The sequence below is a fragment of the Gnatocerus cornutus genome, chromosome 6, assembly GCF_029298725.1.
Source record: "Gnatocerus cornutus isolate USDA-ARS CGAHR chromosome 6, icGnaCorn1.1, whole genome shotgun sequence".
NCBI lineage: Eukaryota > Metazoa > Arthropoda > Insecta > Coleoptera > Tenebrionidae > Gnatocerus > Gnatocerus cornutus.
Genome location: NC_142238.1, coordinates 13,423,579 through 13,440,341, shown reverse-complemented (window position 1 = coordinate 13,440,341; position 16,763 = coordinate 13,423,579). Strand labels below are relative to the sequence as shown.

General features: G+C 35.1%; 4 protein-coding genes across 4 annotated transcripts; 3 read left to right on the top strand and 1 right to left on the bottom strand.

Moving 5' to 3' along the window:
- Positions 1-93: 93 nt before the first annotated feature.
- LOC148173128 (venom protease-like) lies at positions 94-1,460 on the bottom strand. Its single transcript, XM_088040326.1, has 6 exons — positions 1,316-1,460; positions 1,087-1,272; positions 950-1,041; positions 792-901; positions 334-748; positions 94-286 (listed from the first exon to the last, which is right to left on the bottom strand). Exons 1-6 carry the CDS (start codon positions 1,377-1,379, stop codon positions 113-115), a joined length of 1,041 nt encoding a protein of 346 aa, XP_087896452.1. The 5' UTR covers positions 1,380-1,460; the 3' UTR covers positions 94-112.
- A 43-nt stretch (positions 1,461-1,503) lies between these two features.
- Positions 1,504-3,020, top strand: LOC148173127 (serine protease snk-like). Its single transcript, XM_088040325.1, has 6 exons — positions 1,504-1,686; positions 1,731-1,904; positions 1,950-2,041; positions 2,159-2,268; positions 2,315-2,753; positions 2,805-3,020. Exons 1-6 carry the CDS (start codon positions 1,593-1,595, stop codon positions 2,988-2,990), a joined length of 1,095 nt encoding a protein of 364 aa, XP_087896451.1. The 5' UTR covers positions 1,504-1,592; the 3' UTR covers positions 2,991-3,020.
- Positions 3,021-5,231: 2,211 nt separating this feature from the next.
- LOC148173126 (solute carrier family 22 member 4-like) lies at positions 5,232-7,554 on the top strand. Its single transcript, XM_088038776.1, has 7 exons — positions 5,232-5,696; positions 5,894-6,101; positions 6,152-6,258; positions 6,308-6,462; positions 6,516-7,109; positions 7,156-7,334; positions 7,381-7,554. The coding sequence occupies exons 1-7, from the start codon at positions 5,557-5,559 to the stop codon at positions 7,528-7,530; spliced, it is 1,533 nt and encodes a 510-aa protein (XP_087894902.1). The 5' UTR covers positions 5,232-5,556; the 3' UTR covers positions 7,531-7,554.
- A 3,879-nt stretch (positions 7,555-11,433) lies between these two features.
- On the top strand, positions 11,434-15,239 carry LOC148173125 (solute carrier family 22 member 21-like). Its single transcript, XM_088039665.1, has 9 exons — positions 11,434-11,735; positions 12,973-13,083; positions 13,244-13,439; positions 13,488-13,695; positions 13,742-13,848; positions 13,896-14,050; positions 14,099-14,716; positions 14,763-14,941; positions 14,989-15,239. The coding sequence occupies exons 3-9, from the start codon at positions 13,288-13,290 to the stop codon at positions 15,112-15,114; spliced, it is 1,545 nt and encodes a 514-aa protein (XP_087895791.1). The 5' UTR covers positions 11,434-11,735; positions 12,973-13,083; positions 13,244-13,287; the 3' UTR covers positions 15,115-15,239.
- Positions 15,240-16,763: the final 1,524 nt, after the last annotated feature.

Below are 16,763 nucleotides of genomic sequence, written 5' to 3'. Positions count from 1 at the left end.
CAGATATACAAACGTCAGGATGTTTTGAGTTGCGACGACTCGGATTGCTTTAAGACACTTTCACACGGGTCGTCATAAAGTGAAGAAAAAAGACAATCTAAGATCAATTTATTCATTGTTGAGCCCACACGATACTTTCAATCCACCCCAAGTAATGCGAGACTCTTGTATAAACTCCAGCACTGTCGGTATCAACCCCACAAGCTTTACCAAAAGACGTTACTCCAACCACGTAGAAGTACGAAGGGGTTGCAATCTTAATCTGAAGAGGTCCTCCAGAGTCACCCTACAAACTCAACATTCATTACCGCTCACTAAAAACTCAGTAGTTACCGGACACGTGTCTTTTCCTTCAGGATGACCCGCACAAACTTGCGCCTCATCAAGAATACCAGAATTTAGCTTCTTATCTCCTTGATAACTTTTTGCGCACTCCTCGAACTTGACATGATTCAAATTAACTTTCATTAGATGACTGCTCGTTTCTCCGAAGAACTCGAGTTTACCCCAACCGGTGGCTATGAGTTGTTGGGAAAAACTGCTGTTGGGGTAAAGACAAGCGGGTTTAACATAATCGTCAAAGGTTGCATTTCTGTCTAATTGAATGAGAGCGATGTCGTGGTAGTAGGAACTTGGTCGGTATTCCGGGTGGATGAAAGTCTTCGCCACGGAGAAGTTTTGGGGTTTCGCGTCGTCATTAGGGTCTGTTATGTTTAGGTCGCCTAAGCGAACCCATGTCACTGTACCACTGGAACCAAAAGGTAAAAAAGGAAAAATGAGAAGAGGCTTACTAGTCTTGAGATTTAATGCAATGAGCGGCTGTCAGGACAAAGTCTTCTTTGATTAGGCTCCCTCCACACAACCATTGAGTGTCGTTCTTACCTCCGTAACCAAGCAAAGCCTAGAAAATTCACTCTATGCAATGGGGGCACAAAAAACGGTTTATTACCATGTGTGGAAACTCTTTCGCCAAAGATGGTTTACCTCCGAACACAAACTTCTTGAAAGTGTTCCAAGGTGGTGGATTCCACAACTTGCATTCTGAAGTGGTTTCATTACGCTAATTACACTCAATTAAATACTCACGTTTTTCACTACGTTGTCCCAAAACTGGTTCTGCGGCTGTCGGACAACAGACTATAGGAATGAGATCTTTGAAGCCGCAATTTTGTGGTTTTTGTCCTGACTTTAATAGTTTTTTCGCGTAGTCACAATCATCTAAAAGAACACACTTGCCTCGTTTTCTCGTACCTTGAAATCTGCATCTTTCACCTGAAAACTGAATTCAACAGAAGTGCGAGTATTGTTGAGTTACCTTCAAACTGGCCAAGAACCGAGACCGTAAACAGACAAATTATAATATAGTGAGAGTAACCCATCTGACGAATCTGACTGCTGGGGAATAACTGCGAATTTATGTATGTACATAGAGCTGGTTCTTTGTATTTTGCAGGCTCTGAGGTTATCTACATTCGCTAATTGCTTTCAGTTTTTAAGGAAAATTCAAACGAGTTTGTAATCTCTGTCTCGCTTAAAACCCCATTAAATGCCCATAAGACTAGTAATTTACCATTGTAAAGTCAGTTGCAACCATGTCTAACTTAGGTGTGGTTGTGTTTGTAATATTAGTGTTAGCAGGAAGTGGGTTTTCTCAGGAAAAAGAGGTCGAAAAACACGAGAATGAAGGTTGTTTGTCACATTTTCCAACTCTTTCTTAAAATTATTTTTAGGAAGAATTTGCGCTTTTAAAAAGACTGGGCAATTTGGGTTGTGCCGCAACCTTGATCATTGCGACTACGCCAAAAATCTCCTCAAAATGAAAAAGTGGAAGAAGCCTCAACTTTGCGAGGGCTTCGTAGGCATTTTTCCAATAGTCTGTTGCCCTGCTCCTATCAGCGAAGTCGGTATGTCTTTCGGTTAACGACGAACTTTCACTGAAGTTTTTCTAGTGTGTCGAAGGTACCATCCTCCAATCGAACCGTGTCTTAAAACTGAAGTTGCTGGAGGCGAGAAGTCTTTAGCTAGGGAATTCAAACATATGGTAAATATTTATGTTTAGTTCGTAAACACTGGTAAAACCGTTCGTAATGACAACAAATTAAATAATTCGGGAAACTGGTTTTCGCGTCATTTTTTAAGAAACAAACTTCCGTTTCAGGCCGTCTTGGGGTACGGCGAAAAGCCCAGAGTCAACTGGCTTTGCGGCGGGAGTCTCATCAGCGAGCAGTTCGTGTTAACAGCCGCTCATTGCGTCGAAACCAGAGACTAGTAAGTCGTTTTTTGTGAAACTTCTTCATTGAAAAGTCATTTTTAGTGGAAACGTTCGTTACGTGCGTCTTGGGGAGCTCGATCTCGCAACCACTGAAGACGAAAACCGTTTTGAGTCACAACCTCAAGACTTCGTAGTTGCTGGATATTTCATTCATGAAAAATACAAAAGGCCGATTAATTACCACGATATTGCTCTTCTTAAATTGGATCATCCCGCGCGGTTCAGTCCGTATGTCCAACCTGCGTGTTTGCACACAGAGATACCAACTCCAAACGAGATGACGGTTTCAGGATGGGGAAAAGTGGATCTGTATGGTAATCCTAGTAGTTACCTGCTTAAAGCGAATTTATTTTACGTGAATTATACAACGTGTGCGGCGAGATATTCGTCGTCTGATGTGTTTAAAAGGACGCTGCCAAAAGGTATTCTGAATGATATTCAAGTTTGTGCTGGGCATCCTGACGGGAAGGATACCTGTCCAGTGAGTCCTGTAATTGAAAAAACGATTTTTTTGTAAAGTGAGTTGTTGTAGGGTGATTCTGGGGGACCATTGCAGTACAAATTCCACGAAGGCAGCCCTCATTTTAGAATTGTAGGAGTTACCTCTTTTGGGCAAGGATGTGGCATCGGAAATACCATTGCTGTGTATTCTAGAGTGTCCTATTATCTTAAATGGATTGAAGATATCGTTTGGCCTAACAATACAAACATTATTTGAATAAATCGCTTGAATTTTTAATAAAAACTTTTGGTATTTTGTACATTATATGATGACCTAGCTTATCTACATTCTCTAACTTTATCCAGTTTTTTAATGAAAACTCGAACCAGTTTCTAATGACTTTATGGATTAAAAATCTATTGCGATTACCCCGAAAAACTTCCTCAAAATAAAATAAAAAATGGAAAAGCTCCAACTTTTGCAAGAGTTTTACCTCTGAATTTTTTCTATCGTTTGTTGTCCTTCTGTGTTTTTTTTGCAATTGTGTTGTAGTTCCTGAATACAGTCAAGTTTTGAAAACGAGTAAAATCAAAACTGAATTTGTAGAATCCAAGTACATATAATAAAAAAAGTAAGTGTGCATGTCTCGACTCACACGCCGAATATAAAATTCTGAAGAAATAACAAGTTAAAGGTGGATGAAATGATATGTTATTCCTTACATTCCGTTCGAACGAATTAACATTTTAACAGAATGCACACGAAAGCTTGGTGTAAATATTTTAGTTCTTGAATTTTGTGTATCGTGGCTTTCAGAGGACTAAAACGGGAATTAAGCCTTGAAATATTAAATACAGTTTTTGTAAGCATGGTACAATGATTTTATTCCTTATTGGCCTTGTATGAAAATGTTAATTTGAAGAGTGGTCTCTACCTAATAATTAAGGTAGAATTTGGGAATATTTCGGTGGGTCAGATGTATTAAATTGTTGCAAAGCGGAAATTTAAAATGTAGGTGTTTATTGAGTAAACATTATTGTTGTATTTATTATTAACAGAGTGAAATTGCAAAACCTTAAAAGATATTTACATAGGTGCGCCGGCGCTGCCGCTGATTTGAATATTTTTTATACATACAAATAATTTTTTTCTTATAACATACATACAGGGTGAACCCGAATAAAGTAGGATTTTAACTCCAATATCAGGCAACGTAGTTTAATATAATGGCCAAATTTGGCGTTCCGAAACCACACCGTTTTCGAGAAAAAAATGATTAAAGTTTTCTGGAGAAAAACTGAAGTGTTAGGGGTAAACAAGTTCGATGTCAATGTCAGTCCAGGCTATCGAAAAGTTGGGAATAAAAACACTAATGAACAAGTGGCAAAAAGTGTTTTTATTGGAGTTCCCGTCAGTTGAGCGATGATCGTGGTAGAGAAATGTTGGTTTTACAGTGCCAAATTGTTCAAATTTGGAATGTTTTGAGTAAGATTTTTGTATTCTTTGGCAGTGGTTTCTTCAAAAGTGTTGTGATGAACTTAAAGAGATAAAAAGTGTTTTGTTTATGGGGTGTGATGCCATTGTGGATTGTCCATTGGATTCGTAATAACTTCAGGTAACTTTATCATTATTTCATTTCTAATTAAAATTTTTGTTTGGCCCACAAAGCGAGTTGGAAAAAGTCTCCTTACCAACCAACCGAGATAAAGATTGACCCTTTGAGGGCATCATTTATTTCATAGAAATTAATGTTTGGCAATATTCAATTTTTGAAATGTGTCCTGTCATTAAAATCAGTAATTATGTGAAATCGGATTAGAGCGAGTATAAACGTTTTTGGTCAAACGATTTTTGCAGTTTTTGGAAAACGGTAATTCGGGGGAGTTTTGCCCCATTCGAATTTCGAATTTTTTTGCAGAATCATTATCTACATCGGTGTCTGATATTGTGGTTAAAATCTTTCCACTTTATTCGGATTCATTCTGTATAATAAGTATAAAAATTCATAGACATATACGGCATTTTTTCTGCCAATCTACAAAATTACAAAATTAAAAATTAAATCTATAAAATTACAAATCAGCAGGATTTGAAAGGGACCTGTAATGGATACATGTCAATTTTGATTAATAGATAGTTCCACAAGCAACTGAAATTTTTTAGTAATCGCAAAATATAATGATAAACATTCCCTGTGGGAAAAATAAAGTTTAGTAAATTTGATTTTATTTGATTTTCGAAATTAGTTTTATGACTAAAAATTTCAAAAAGCGTTTGAGGTTGCACAAAAGATACACTTTTTATTTCTATTTATTTATTTAATTCTATTCTGCTGATCTGCTACCATCTAGTGTCGAGTAGAGTTAAGAAAATCAATACAAACTCATTTTCAACTCGGAGATTCTGTTCAAATAAACATTTTTTTATGTTGACAAACACAATATTGCCCCTGTTTGTTTAAATTAATCAACACTTGAATCAACGAAATACTGATAGTACTTTAACTGTTTCTCCTAAAACAGATTTCATTAAATTCATTTGACTTAAGCGTGACTTGCGCCAAAGAATTTATATTATTGGAGCGACGATAACTGACTTTTAGTATTTATAACATTTTAGGTGGAAACACAAGAATTCAATAAAATAGCAGTGAAATAGTGAATCATGTATTTAGTAAACAGTCGTGTAAATGTCAAAATGTCACTGATAAGATAATTGTGTCATTCAATATTGTCAGCAGGAGTCGGTCTTTGAACTCCCAACAAACGTGGACATGAATTTAGACACGTGTTAATTAAACTAAAGTTTTAAATTGATTGTTGTTGAACTTAAATTACTGAAAATGGAGAAAAAAGATTTGGATACTATTTTAAGTTCATGGGGAAAATTTAGAATTCGAACTTTTGCTTCTGTGTGTTGTGTTGTCATTTTCAGTATTTTTCAAATGAGTTATATTTTTGTCGCACGCGATACTAAATACAGGTATTATCATACATTTATTATACCATATAAAAATTCACGGGTGTAGGCTAAAGGGCAAATTACAGGTTGCAAATTTTCTTGTAAAAAATATTATGTAGATCTGTTTTTTTGCCGATTTTGCCCAATCAAAAATTGTAATCTAGTCAAAGCACTGAAACTTTTTTTTTCTCCCTTTAAATAAGTTTGATTTCTTTTAGATGTAGAATTCAAAACTGCGAAAACAACTCAGAAATTTACAATCCAAAATGGCTTATAAACGCCGTTCCCCACAAAGACAACGTCCCAAACCGATGTCTTTACTACGAACCCTCAGATAACAACAGCTGTAAAGACTTTAACAAGAATGTTACTCTCATCTGCTCGGACTACGTGTTTGAAAAAAATCAAACCACTATAGTACAAGAGGTACGTATTCTCAATTTATTTATTTTTTGAACCAGGAACGTTAATTCTAGTTTAACATCACCTGCGATGAAAATTTGTGGAAACTGACCATTGCGGGTACTGTTAACGTAATAGGGGAACTTTTTTGTCTCCCGTTTGCTGGATTCATATCGGATCGGTCAGTATTTGTAATTGGTTTTATCGTTTTTTTACGTTTTTTATTTTAGTTTTGGTAGAAAACGTTTACTGATTTTCAGTATGATTGCTACTACCACGATCGGAATACTGAGGTCTTTTTCTCCTTGGTACCATCTCTATATAATTTTAGAATTTTTAGACACTGCTCTAGGATCTGGAATGTACAGTGCGGCTTTTATTTTAGGTACCATCTGTTCACTTATTAAACTCAGTTAATTTAATTTTAATTAATTTTAGCTTTGGAACTAGTAGATTCAAAGCGACGCAGTACTATCAATACGATAATTTGTCTCGCATTTGCAATCGGACAAGTTCTTCTAGGTACAGCAGCTTGGTTGACATCCTCTTGGCGCACAATGTTGCGTATTATTTACTTTCCTGGAATTTTAATAACGTTGTCTTTATGGTACGTCCCTGAGTCGATACGTTGGCTTGTTTCGAAAAACCAAACAGAAAAGGCGTCGAAAATTCTTAATTCTCTGTCAAATGGAACACCAGTAGTAAAACCGGAAGAGTTAACTCCGCTTAAGAGTACCAACGAAACCAAAGAAACTTTAAAGGAAGTGTTTAAATCTAAAACGTTGCTACTAAGAGTGGTTCATTGCTCATTCACTTGGATCTGTTGTAACTTTCCTTATTACGGTTTGACTATTCAATCAGTGGCACTATCTGAAGATGTGCACTTGAATTTTATATGTACGGCTTTAATTGAGGTTCCTGCGTACTTCGTTCTTCATTATATCATGGACCGAGTTGGTCGCCGAAGATCTTTAGGTTTCAGTTTAATTTTAGGTGGGCTCTCTTGTATTGCTGTGTTCACAATACCTGAACGTAAGTTGTTTTTTTTACCAACACTCGGACTGAATTTTTTTTCCAGCCAAGTGGTTCGCACTCATTATTTTCCTCTCAGGAAAATTTTTTATTACAATTTCGTACACTGTCTTGTACATTTACACAGCGGAGATGTTTCCGACAACATCCAGACATTCTGTTCTAGCAGTCTGTTCTATGTTTGGACGAATTGGAAGTATGCTGGCACCGCAGGTGCCTTTACTGGTATTTTTTTCTTTTAAGTGTTCCAAAATTTCATTCTTTTTTCCAGGAGCGGTTATTCAAATCGTTACCTTTAATCATTTTCGCAAGCATGGCACTCAGTAGTGGAGTGCTCGCTTTTTACTTCCCGGAAACGTCCAATGCGGAGCTTCCGGGTGAGGTGACCGAAGCAGTGAAGATCGACGAAGAAACTCAGTGATTTTAAATAAAATTTACACTTTTCTATTTTTGTTTGACTTCAAGTAAACGAAGTTGAAAAGAGATGTCTCTACTATTAACTCGGTAGTGACATCTTCTGTTCAATAGCTCAAAGCTGCGGATAAAGGTAACTTTACAGGTCAAGATAATGGAGCTTTTTTAAATTGCACTGGTTGGTAAAGTTCACGGGCATGACGAACTTGAAATGACCGGTGAAGGTAACAACAAATTACAAAGTTCGGTTTTTGTTTATAAAAACGTTTCTGAGAATTTATTATTCCATTTTAAATATTTTAAGGTGCTGGTTTTTAACCCGTTGCTTCCTCATTGCTAATTTTAAAACCACCGGATTTTCTAATTTCGCGATCTTTTGAAACTGGGAGTCGTTGCTACTAGTGACGCTTCTAGAAACACAAAAAAGTTAGAGAAATGATTATTGTTTGTCGGTTTGAGATAAAATTGTGAGATTTTTTGTTTTTTTTTTCTTGTTTTGAACTGAGTTAAAAATTGTGGGATGTCAGTAATTATAGTTAGGTAACCATTGCAATCTTAAAATAATAATTTAGAAGTAATAAAACTACTATGGAAAATGCAGTTTATAGTTTAGCTTCTCGCGTGAAATCTGGCAAAATTTATGATTAAATCGAGCAAATCACAACAACAATTTCAAGTTGCAACAATTTTGGTCCACCGAGATAAGGATAAATTCTTCCTATTTGTGTGAAACTTGCAGTTCCAGAGAGGTGCAGCAGAACTCAGTTTATTCCAGTTCAAATTTCCATAACGATAAGAAAAAGTTTATCAACTGCCACGAGTTTCAGTTTTCTTTTTCTCGTATGTTTTGAAAAATGGTTTTGGCACACGTGGGACCATGAAAGATAGTACCTAACAAAGAATAAATATATTTTAGTTGATTATAAAGAAATAAGCAACGAGCTAACATTCAGTCGTTTCATTTTGTTATTGTTAGAACTTTAACAGCGCTCGTAATTTTCTGTAAGTGTATTTACCAATTTATTGCGGTTTGATAACACAATATAGCCCTAATTGCTCTAATAAATTTATTGATTGCTTATTCCTAATTAGACGTTTTATTGAAAACTGGAATACTATTGTTGTGCAGTAAGTACTCATTTTGTTATCGCCGCTGCTGATGACTGATGTTTATTATGTATATTATTCAGAAACTGTTTTTTAATTCAAAAATTATCATATACGCACCTTAGTCAAGAGATTATGTATTTATGCAAGTCGTAACAAGGAAAAACCTCATGATTCATTAAAAGGCAATAAGAAGATAAATTTATCATAATAAAACGCTCGAATTCAACCGTTGAATTTGCGTATGCAGTTTCACAAATCGGCGCTAATTTAATTTTCGTGTTGGACGTAAAACCCCATCACTTTCTTGTGCATTCAAATCTCTACAGACTTCCAAGAACAAAATAGAAATCTCTAAGCAAACCTTTCCATAACATTTGCGTATGTTTTTATTGATTTACAGAAAACCTGCTTTGTTGCGTTTAAAATCACTCGTAACCACAGGCATGAGTTTGGGTTTTATTTTCTCAAAACTACAAGAAAACAACATTCTTGCGGTACAAAATTGCTCATGGCTATCATGATCGCAAATTGAGGGGCTTTTCTCGACATTTGCATTTCAGGTTGTTGAAAATTACGTTCGTCTTCCTTAATAAATGCGTGAACATTACTATGAATTTTTAATTAAATCTTACAGAGAAAAGTGACTGCGATTATCTAATGCTTGTTATCTAAATGTTTATGTGGGAGTTATATTGGTTCTTTTGTTAAATAATGTTGTTTTTGAAATGTAATGCAGAGATTGTTGCTATGCAAATTGAAAAATGGCTGTACAATTGGAATTATAAAAGAGTTTTCGCAAAATTAAAATAAATTAATTTACAATTGCGTTGCCTCGGCGCTTGTGAAAGGAACGTTAGTTCTTGGAAAAACAAATGAATTATCATTGAAAAGTATGTACTTCATTAAAGAGCACTCAGCAGTTTTTTCAGAAGCACGTGGATTTACTTGCAAACAAATTTTAATGTTTTGTCAACTTTTCTAATTTTTAAAATTTATTAGATGTTATTTTCGGGTTTTGGGCAAGATTCTGTTTCTTCTAACTTATTTATCAACTGCACAAAATTTCAAAATTTTTAGATCTATACACAGAATTTTTAGAAATTTTTATTTTGAAGACCAAAAAGATTCATTAGTTTTTATTAAATCTGCAACTTTGGCACTTTTTGTCTTAAAACAGTAAAATTTGGAAGTTTTACTATTTTCGATTTGTTTATTGACTATACGAAATTCCAAAATTTTAGAGACATCCACATAATTTTTTGAAATTTTTATTTTACAATAAAACAAAAAATGTCCACGAATTTCTATTAAATTTCGCAATTTTGGCAGATGTTGTTCTAAATCAGTAAAATTTGGAGGTTACATTACTTTCGACTTGTTTGTTAACGGTACAAAATTTCAAAATTTTAGAGGCATACACAGAATTTTTAGAAAATTTTGTTTTGAAGATAAACCAAAAATGTCAACCAATTTCTATTAAATTCCGCAACTTTATCGGTTTTTGTTTTAAAACTATAAAATTTGGAGGTTTTATTACTTTCGACTTGCTTGTTAACTGTATAAAAGTTAAAAAAATTAGAATTAAATGCAGAATTTTTTAGAAATTTTTATTTTGAAGATAAATCAAAAATTTCCCTCAGTTTCTATTAAATTGCGTAGCTTTGGCAGTTTTTGTCCTAAAATTGAAAAATTTGGACGTTTTATGACTTTGGACTTCTTTACCAACTAATGCAGACATTTATATTTTAGAGGCGTACACAGAATTTTTAGAATTTTTTTTAAGATAAACTAAAAACGTTCACTTGCTTCTATTAAATTTCGTTACTTTGTCATTTTTTGTGTTAAAAAAGTAAAATTTGGAGATTTTACTACTTTTAATTTGTTTATCAGCTGTACAACATTCTAAAATTTTAGAGCCTTACTCCGAATTTTTAGAAATTTTTGTTTTGAAGATAAACCAAAAATGACCAGCAGTTTCTATTAAATTCCGTAACTTTGTCAGTTTTTGTTTTAAAACAGCAGAATTTGGAGATTTTATTACTTTCCACTTGCTTGTTGACTGTGCAAAACTTCAAAAATTTAGAGCCAGACGCAAAATTCTTAGAAATTTTTATTTTGAAGATAAATTAAAAACATCCACTTGTTTCTATTAAATTCCGTTACTTAGTTCCTTTTTGTCCTGAAACAGTAAAATTTGAAAGTTTCACTACCTTTGGTTTGTTTATCAATTGTACATTTAAAAATTTTAGAGCCAGACACAAAGTTTTAAAAAAAATTGATTTTGAAGACGAACCAAAAATGTTCACCATCTAAACTGCAGATTCTGTTACATTTCGTAATTTTTGCAGTTTTTGTTCTAAAACACTAAAATTTGTAGGTTTTGCTACTTTTGTATTGTTTTTCAACTAGACATACAAAATTCTAAAATTTTAGAGCTATGCACATAAATAAAAAATATATTATTTTAACGACGAACCAAACATTTCGTAGCTTTGTCAGTTTTTGTTTGTTCAAAAAACAATAAAATTTGTGGGGATTACTACTTTCAATTAAAAAAAGTGCTTTCAGACAAATTGTACAAACGCAAGTTAATTGTTACTAACAGTAGCAGTGTACCGAAAATATTATCAAGGATTCATCTCCGTCATTTTTGTACCTAGATACAGACCGCGCGAAAATTGGTTATGTAAATAGCTTTAGGAAGTTAGAAATTAATGTGGAATAGCAATTTCAACAAATTGATGCTAAAGTTCTACAATTAAAGTCATACACCGTATCCTCGTAACTTGGGGATAAGAATTTACTTAGCGTTTCACACTTGCACGATGATTGCAAAGTCACAACTCGGCGAGTGTTAACAAAATTTGGCAGTAAATTTCCGGAAAATCTGTAAAAATCGGGCGTCATCGCTGTCAATAAAAGCATTTAAACGACCCTGAAACATAATAGGTTTCGACGTGCAATAAAAACAACGGCAAATACAATTTTTACCTTAGTGGTAACAGTAGTCAAAGTGCTCAAATAACTACTCCAAGGTGCGCGCAGAACTTACCAAAAATTGTTGTGCTAAGAGTGTAGATAGGATTGAACCACCAATTGTAGGTAAGTTTCGATAATTTGATTTTCGATAGTCCTATTTTAAAATGACTTGTTTATTTCATTTATTGCTTGATTGCTCGGTATATTTTCCAGGCTATTATACGATAAAATCGCATGCATCGTATGATTTCTAAACATGATTGCTTCAGAATTACGTAATTGCAGTACTTAAAAACACGTTTGTACATTTATTGATTTTTTTCCATTACATTTACGTTTTCGAAAAAATGAAAATTTTGAGATTCGTATCACTTACTGCAACAGAAATTTAAATCAGAATAGCACAGTAATAAATACCGATTTTTGTAATTGTTACATAAATTATGGCATTACACGCCACGTTCGGAAAGTCGCTGCTTTAAAATCAGATTACAACGAAGAGTCAAGATTGGAAGATTTACAGCCGCACAATAACATTGTCCTGAAAAATGTGCTGAAATAAATAAAAAAGCAATCAATTTCCTGGTGAAATGTGGCCAAAAGATTTGGAAAAATAATTGGACTTGGAGCAAATAAAAAAGTCGTTTCTTTTCATCAGAATTAAGGTTCATTCATAATGACAAAGCGGGCAAATTAACGGAGACTCTCTAATTAACTTAAGTCCTAAGGTTAGCTTAATTTGCTAATTTTTCAATTATGAGGGGATTTCAAGCTTAATTGACTAATAGCAGGATCTTAACAGTATTTGTTTACCAATGTCGATTAGATTTTTCAAGAATTTTTGTAATTTGGTTTTTCACCACATATCAAAACGCATTCTTCGAATGTTAACGTATTGAAATTAGAGTAATAAAATACCAATTAAATCAGCGCACATTACACGCACTTTAGTCATCGCTTTGTTATTTCTTGGGAAAAGGTATTTACAACGCATTGGAAAACAAGTACTTTTCTTATCGGTTTCTCTTTATGTTTACCAGTCGATAATTTCACAATTTCGAAAATAATCGCTGGTTCCAACAGTCACAGTTCCAAGCTTTGAGAGTGGTAAGTCACCTAAGAAAAATGTTATTGACGTCACTGCAATGATTATCATTCAAATTGTATCAATTTCATGAGAAATTTTGTCTTCCTTATTAATTAACATTTAAAGTTCATTAAATTGTTTGTTGACCTAGCAGTGGCTGAATTTTACGCCTAATTTGCTCATTACTGACTGTGTAAAAAATCGGCACGAGCAGTCGCGACTTTCCTACAAATACGTTTTTTTTCATCGAATCATTTGTCGTTGTACTTGCAGATAAACATGTCCTTCCGTTGAGGTCGAGTAAGATTAAAACTAATGTCCGAAACTGACCGACGGACGGTGACCACTTTTTGAGTAAACTCGAAGGCGGCAGCACACATCCAGGTAATTTTTTGTAGTCCTCCGCCACGATTTGTGAGATTGCGCTTAGAAATAATTTTACTCATATTAGCGTCATTCTCGCAACGTGCGCTAGAAGCAATAAACAACCGGTTTATTTTTTTAATCGGCTTCAAATAAAGCGAACAATTTATTCACTTTGCAGGTGCATTTTTACTGAATTAGTGTGTACCACGTTGTTCGCGAAGCATGAAGAAGTTCGATCTTGATGAAATCCTAGTGTCGCTGGGGGGTTGGGGAAAATTTCAAAGTCTCTACTACCTGGTGCTATGCTGTGCTATCATATTCTCGGTCTTTCCGGCCATGAATTATATTTTTATCGCAAGAGACATCAAATACAGGTTAGTATCATCTTTTTAAGTTTGTTTTTCTTAGCGTTAAACGTTTAGGTGCAAAATCGATGCTTGCGAAAAGGAAAACGGCGAGTTTAATCCTGAGTGGTTGGAAAATGCGGTACCTTTCGAACAGAAAATCCCCAGCAAATGCTCGTATTACCAAAGCGAAGAAAATGCGACTTGTACCAATTTTAATTTGACTGTTACACTCAAATGTAATGACTACGTTTACGAAAGGGAGGAAACCACTATCGTTCACGATGTAGGTTTTCTTTGCGTTATTTTACCATTTTGATGGTAATTTTTAGTTCGACATTAAATGCGATGAAAATTTATGGAAATTGACGATAATTGGAACCATCAATGTCGTGGGAAAACTCATTTGCCTTCCCCTCGCTGGATTTTTCTCCGATCGGTAACGTTGAAACAACGCCTGGAAAGTTAACTAAAAGGAAATTTCAGATACGGCCGAAAATCGATGATCATCGTTAGCGTGTTTTTAAGCACCATTGTTGGTTTTATTAGATCTTTTTCTGTTTCTTATTACATGTACGTGGCGTTGGAGTTTCTCAATACTGTCGTCGGCTCGGGGGTTTACAGTGGTGCTTTTATTCTAGGTAAGGAAATAACACCCTCTAATCTAGGTCTATTCATGATTGTTGTAGCCCTTGAGCTGGTCGACTCCAGGAGGCGGAATCTCGGCAACAGTATTATTTGTTTAGCGTTCACAGTGGGCCATATTTTGCTGGGGGCGGCAGCTTGGGTGTCTCCAACGTGGCAGTTTATGACATGGATCACCTACGCCCCCGGTGTCTTGGTTACGTTCTTTCTCTGGTTCACCCCCGAGTCCGTGCGTTGGTTGATCTCCAAGAATAAATTTGACGATGCTGAGAAGGTTCTGAAGTCCATCGCGAAAGTCAATGGTGAAGAATTAACCGAAGAGACCATAAAAAATATTCCTTACATCGACCAGACTGACAAAGCCGAGGAAAATGAGACAATCCCCTTGATGGCTATTTTAAGAAAAAAGAGCCTTGTCATTCGAATAATTCATTGTTCCTTCACTTGGATCTGTTGCAACTTTCCTTATTACGGCTTAACAATTCAATCAGTGGCGTTGTCTCATGATATTTACGTCAACTACATGTGCGTCTCCGTGGTGGAGATCCCCGCGTACATTTTAGCTTATGGCGCCCTGGATCGGATCGGAAGAAAAAAGACTTTGGCTCTTAGTTTGATTTTCACCGGAATCGCCTGTATTAGCGTTGATTTTATCCCAGCAGGTGCGGCTCTCCGTGGAATAAACACAAACTAATCGGCTTGTTTCAGGGAGCCCGTTGGCGCTCGTTGTTTTCCTCTCCGGGAAACTCTTCGTCACAGTGTCTTACATGACAATTTACATTTACACAGCCGAGTTGTTCCCCACTAGCTCTAGACATTCCGCATTCGCGGTGTGTTCCATGTTTGGCTGCGTCGGCTCTATGCTAGCTCCACAAGTGCCGTTACTGGTAAGCCCCCATAATTTCGTGCAAGAGGCGCTAAATCTCTTTTTCAGGCCAAGGTGTATAAGCCGTTACCACTCATGGTCTTCTCCGCGTTGGCTTTCACGTCAGGATTCCTCTCGTTCCTATTTCCGGAATCCAACGACGTCAAACTCCCGGAGGAAATAGATAAATCGTGAGAGCGTAGCGGAATTTATAGTTGTAAATAATCATTTTAATTAGAAGAATTGTTAATTCGCACGTTTTGACTGGAAATCTGTATTATTTTAGATTAAGTTTTTGTACAAATAAAATAAAATAATCATTGCGAGTTTGATTCGGACTTAACAATGGATTCTTCACGGTCGCTCTTAAATTATGGCTGTACCTTGAGCGGATCGCTTCGCCAATTACATAGAAATAATAGTTATTTACTTCTTGAAAGTCGGAAAAATTACACATTGAGTTTTATTTTAAATTTTACCGGTAATAGTAAACAAATCAAAATTAAAGTCTTTATCGGACAGTGTCTGGAAAATTTTTTACGAGACGATTTTTCAGATAAGTTTTACTTCACTGGTAAGATAAAATTTATAAAAATACAGTGCTTTCTTGGAAATTAAAAATAAACGTCTCGGGTGATTCATAGGGTTCAAATTTCCTGTGGTACTTTTCCGGCGCGGTAATAAACATTGCTTATTGATTGTTTATAGTTTATAGTGTCAGGTATAATTCAGATTTTTTCCGTGTCATGGCATATTTTTCTTACACTTGTTGCTCTCGGCGATTATTCAAAACCGTCCGTTTTTCTTTCTTCACAATTTATTGCTAGTTTGTAATTATCATATGAAATAAAAGCCAAAGACATTCTGCAGTTTATGATTTAATTACCACGGTTTTATGTTTATGCACTCATTGTTTGTCTTGAACGACCTCGAATATTACTAATGTAGCTCTTATAATTTTTATAGCTGAGATAGTATCTTGCAAAATTGGTAAAGGTATTTAAAAGTAAAATTAGCAAAACTCTGTTCCGGGGAAGCACGCAAAAAACCGACCTTCTGGAAATCTTGCATTAACCACACGTTGTATAATTGTTCTCTGGATTATAATATTTTAGCGGAGTTTTTTAAGGTTTGACGAGTGCTTATTATTGGATGTTTCCGGTGTGAATTCGCATTATGATGACTAAAAATCTTATTACTTCAGCGTGACAAACTGTTTTAACAAAGTTCGAGTTATTTTTACATCAAGGATGGTATTAAAAGGAAATATGGTTCTGCCTTTGAATAAATAAGTCGTATTGTTATACCCATTTTTTTATTACCAATCTGAAAGGAATATGAATAAACATCGACGTTCATGGTTTGGAAAACAAATAACTGGGCGCCCAACCCAGAGATATAAATATGGGCATATTAAAAAGGGTGAAAGTTCGCCCAAGTTTCTTGAAGGTTGGCCTAGTCGCTAAACGATGGCGCTGTCTTCTGATGGTGCCCGTGCGGTTATTACATCACACTTTTTCTGTCATCTCGTAATTGTATTTTATGTACATAATGAATGACAAATGCGCGTTGTTAATCACAGCTTAATTAATATTATCTAATTTACATCAAATAGGGACACTGAAGTTCTTCATGCGATGTGACTGGAAAATGAGAAAATCATCAGCACATGTCAATGGTTAAACTAGCCTGGGAATTAGCACGGTTAACGCAAGTTTAACAATATAATTGATGACAGAATCGATTTGTCAATTAGCTAAGTGCACACAGATTGATTAACACCAAATTATAATTATCTGAATAATTCCGATTTATCTTTATCTCTGTGCAGCAATGCGGGAACT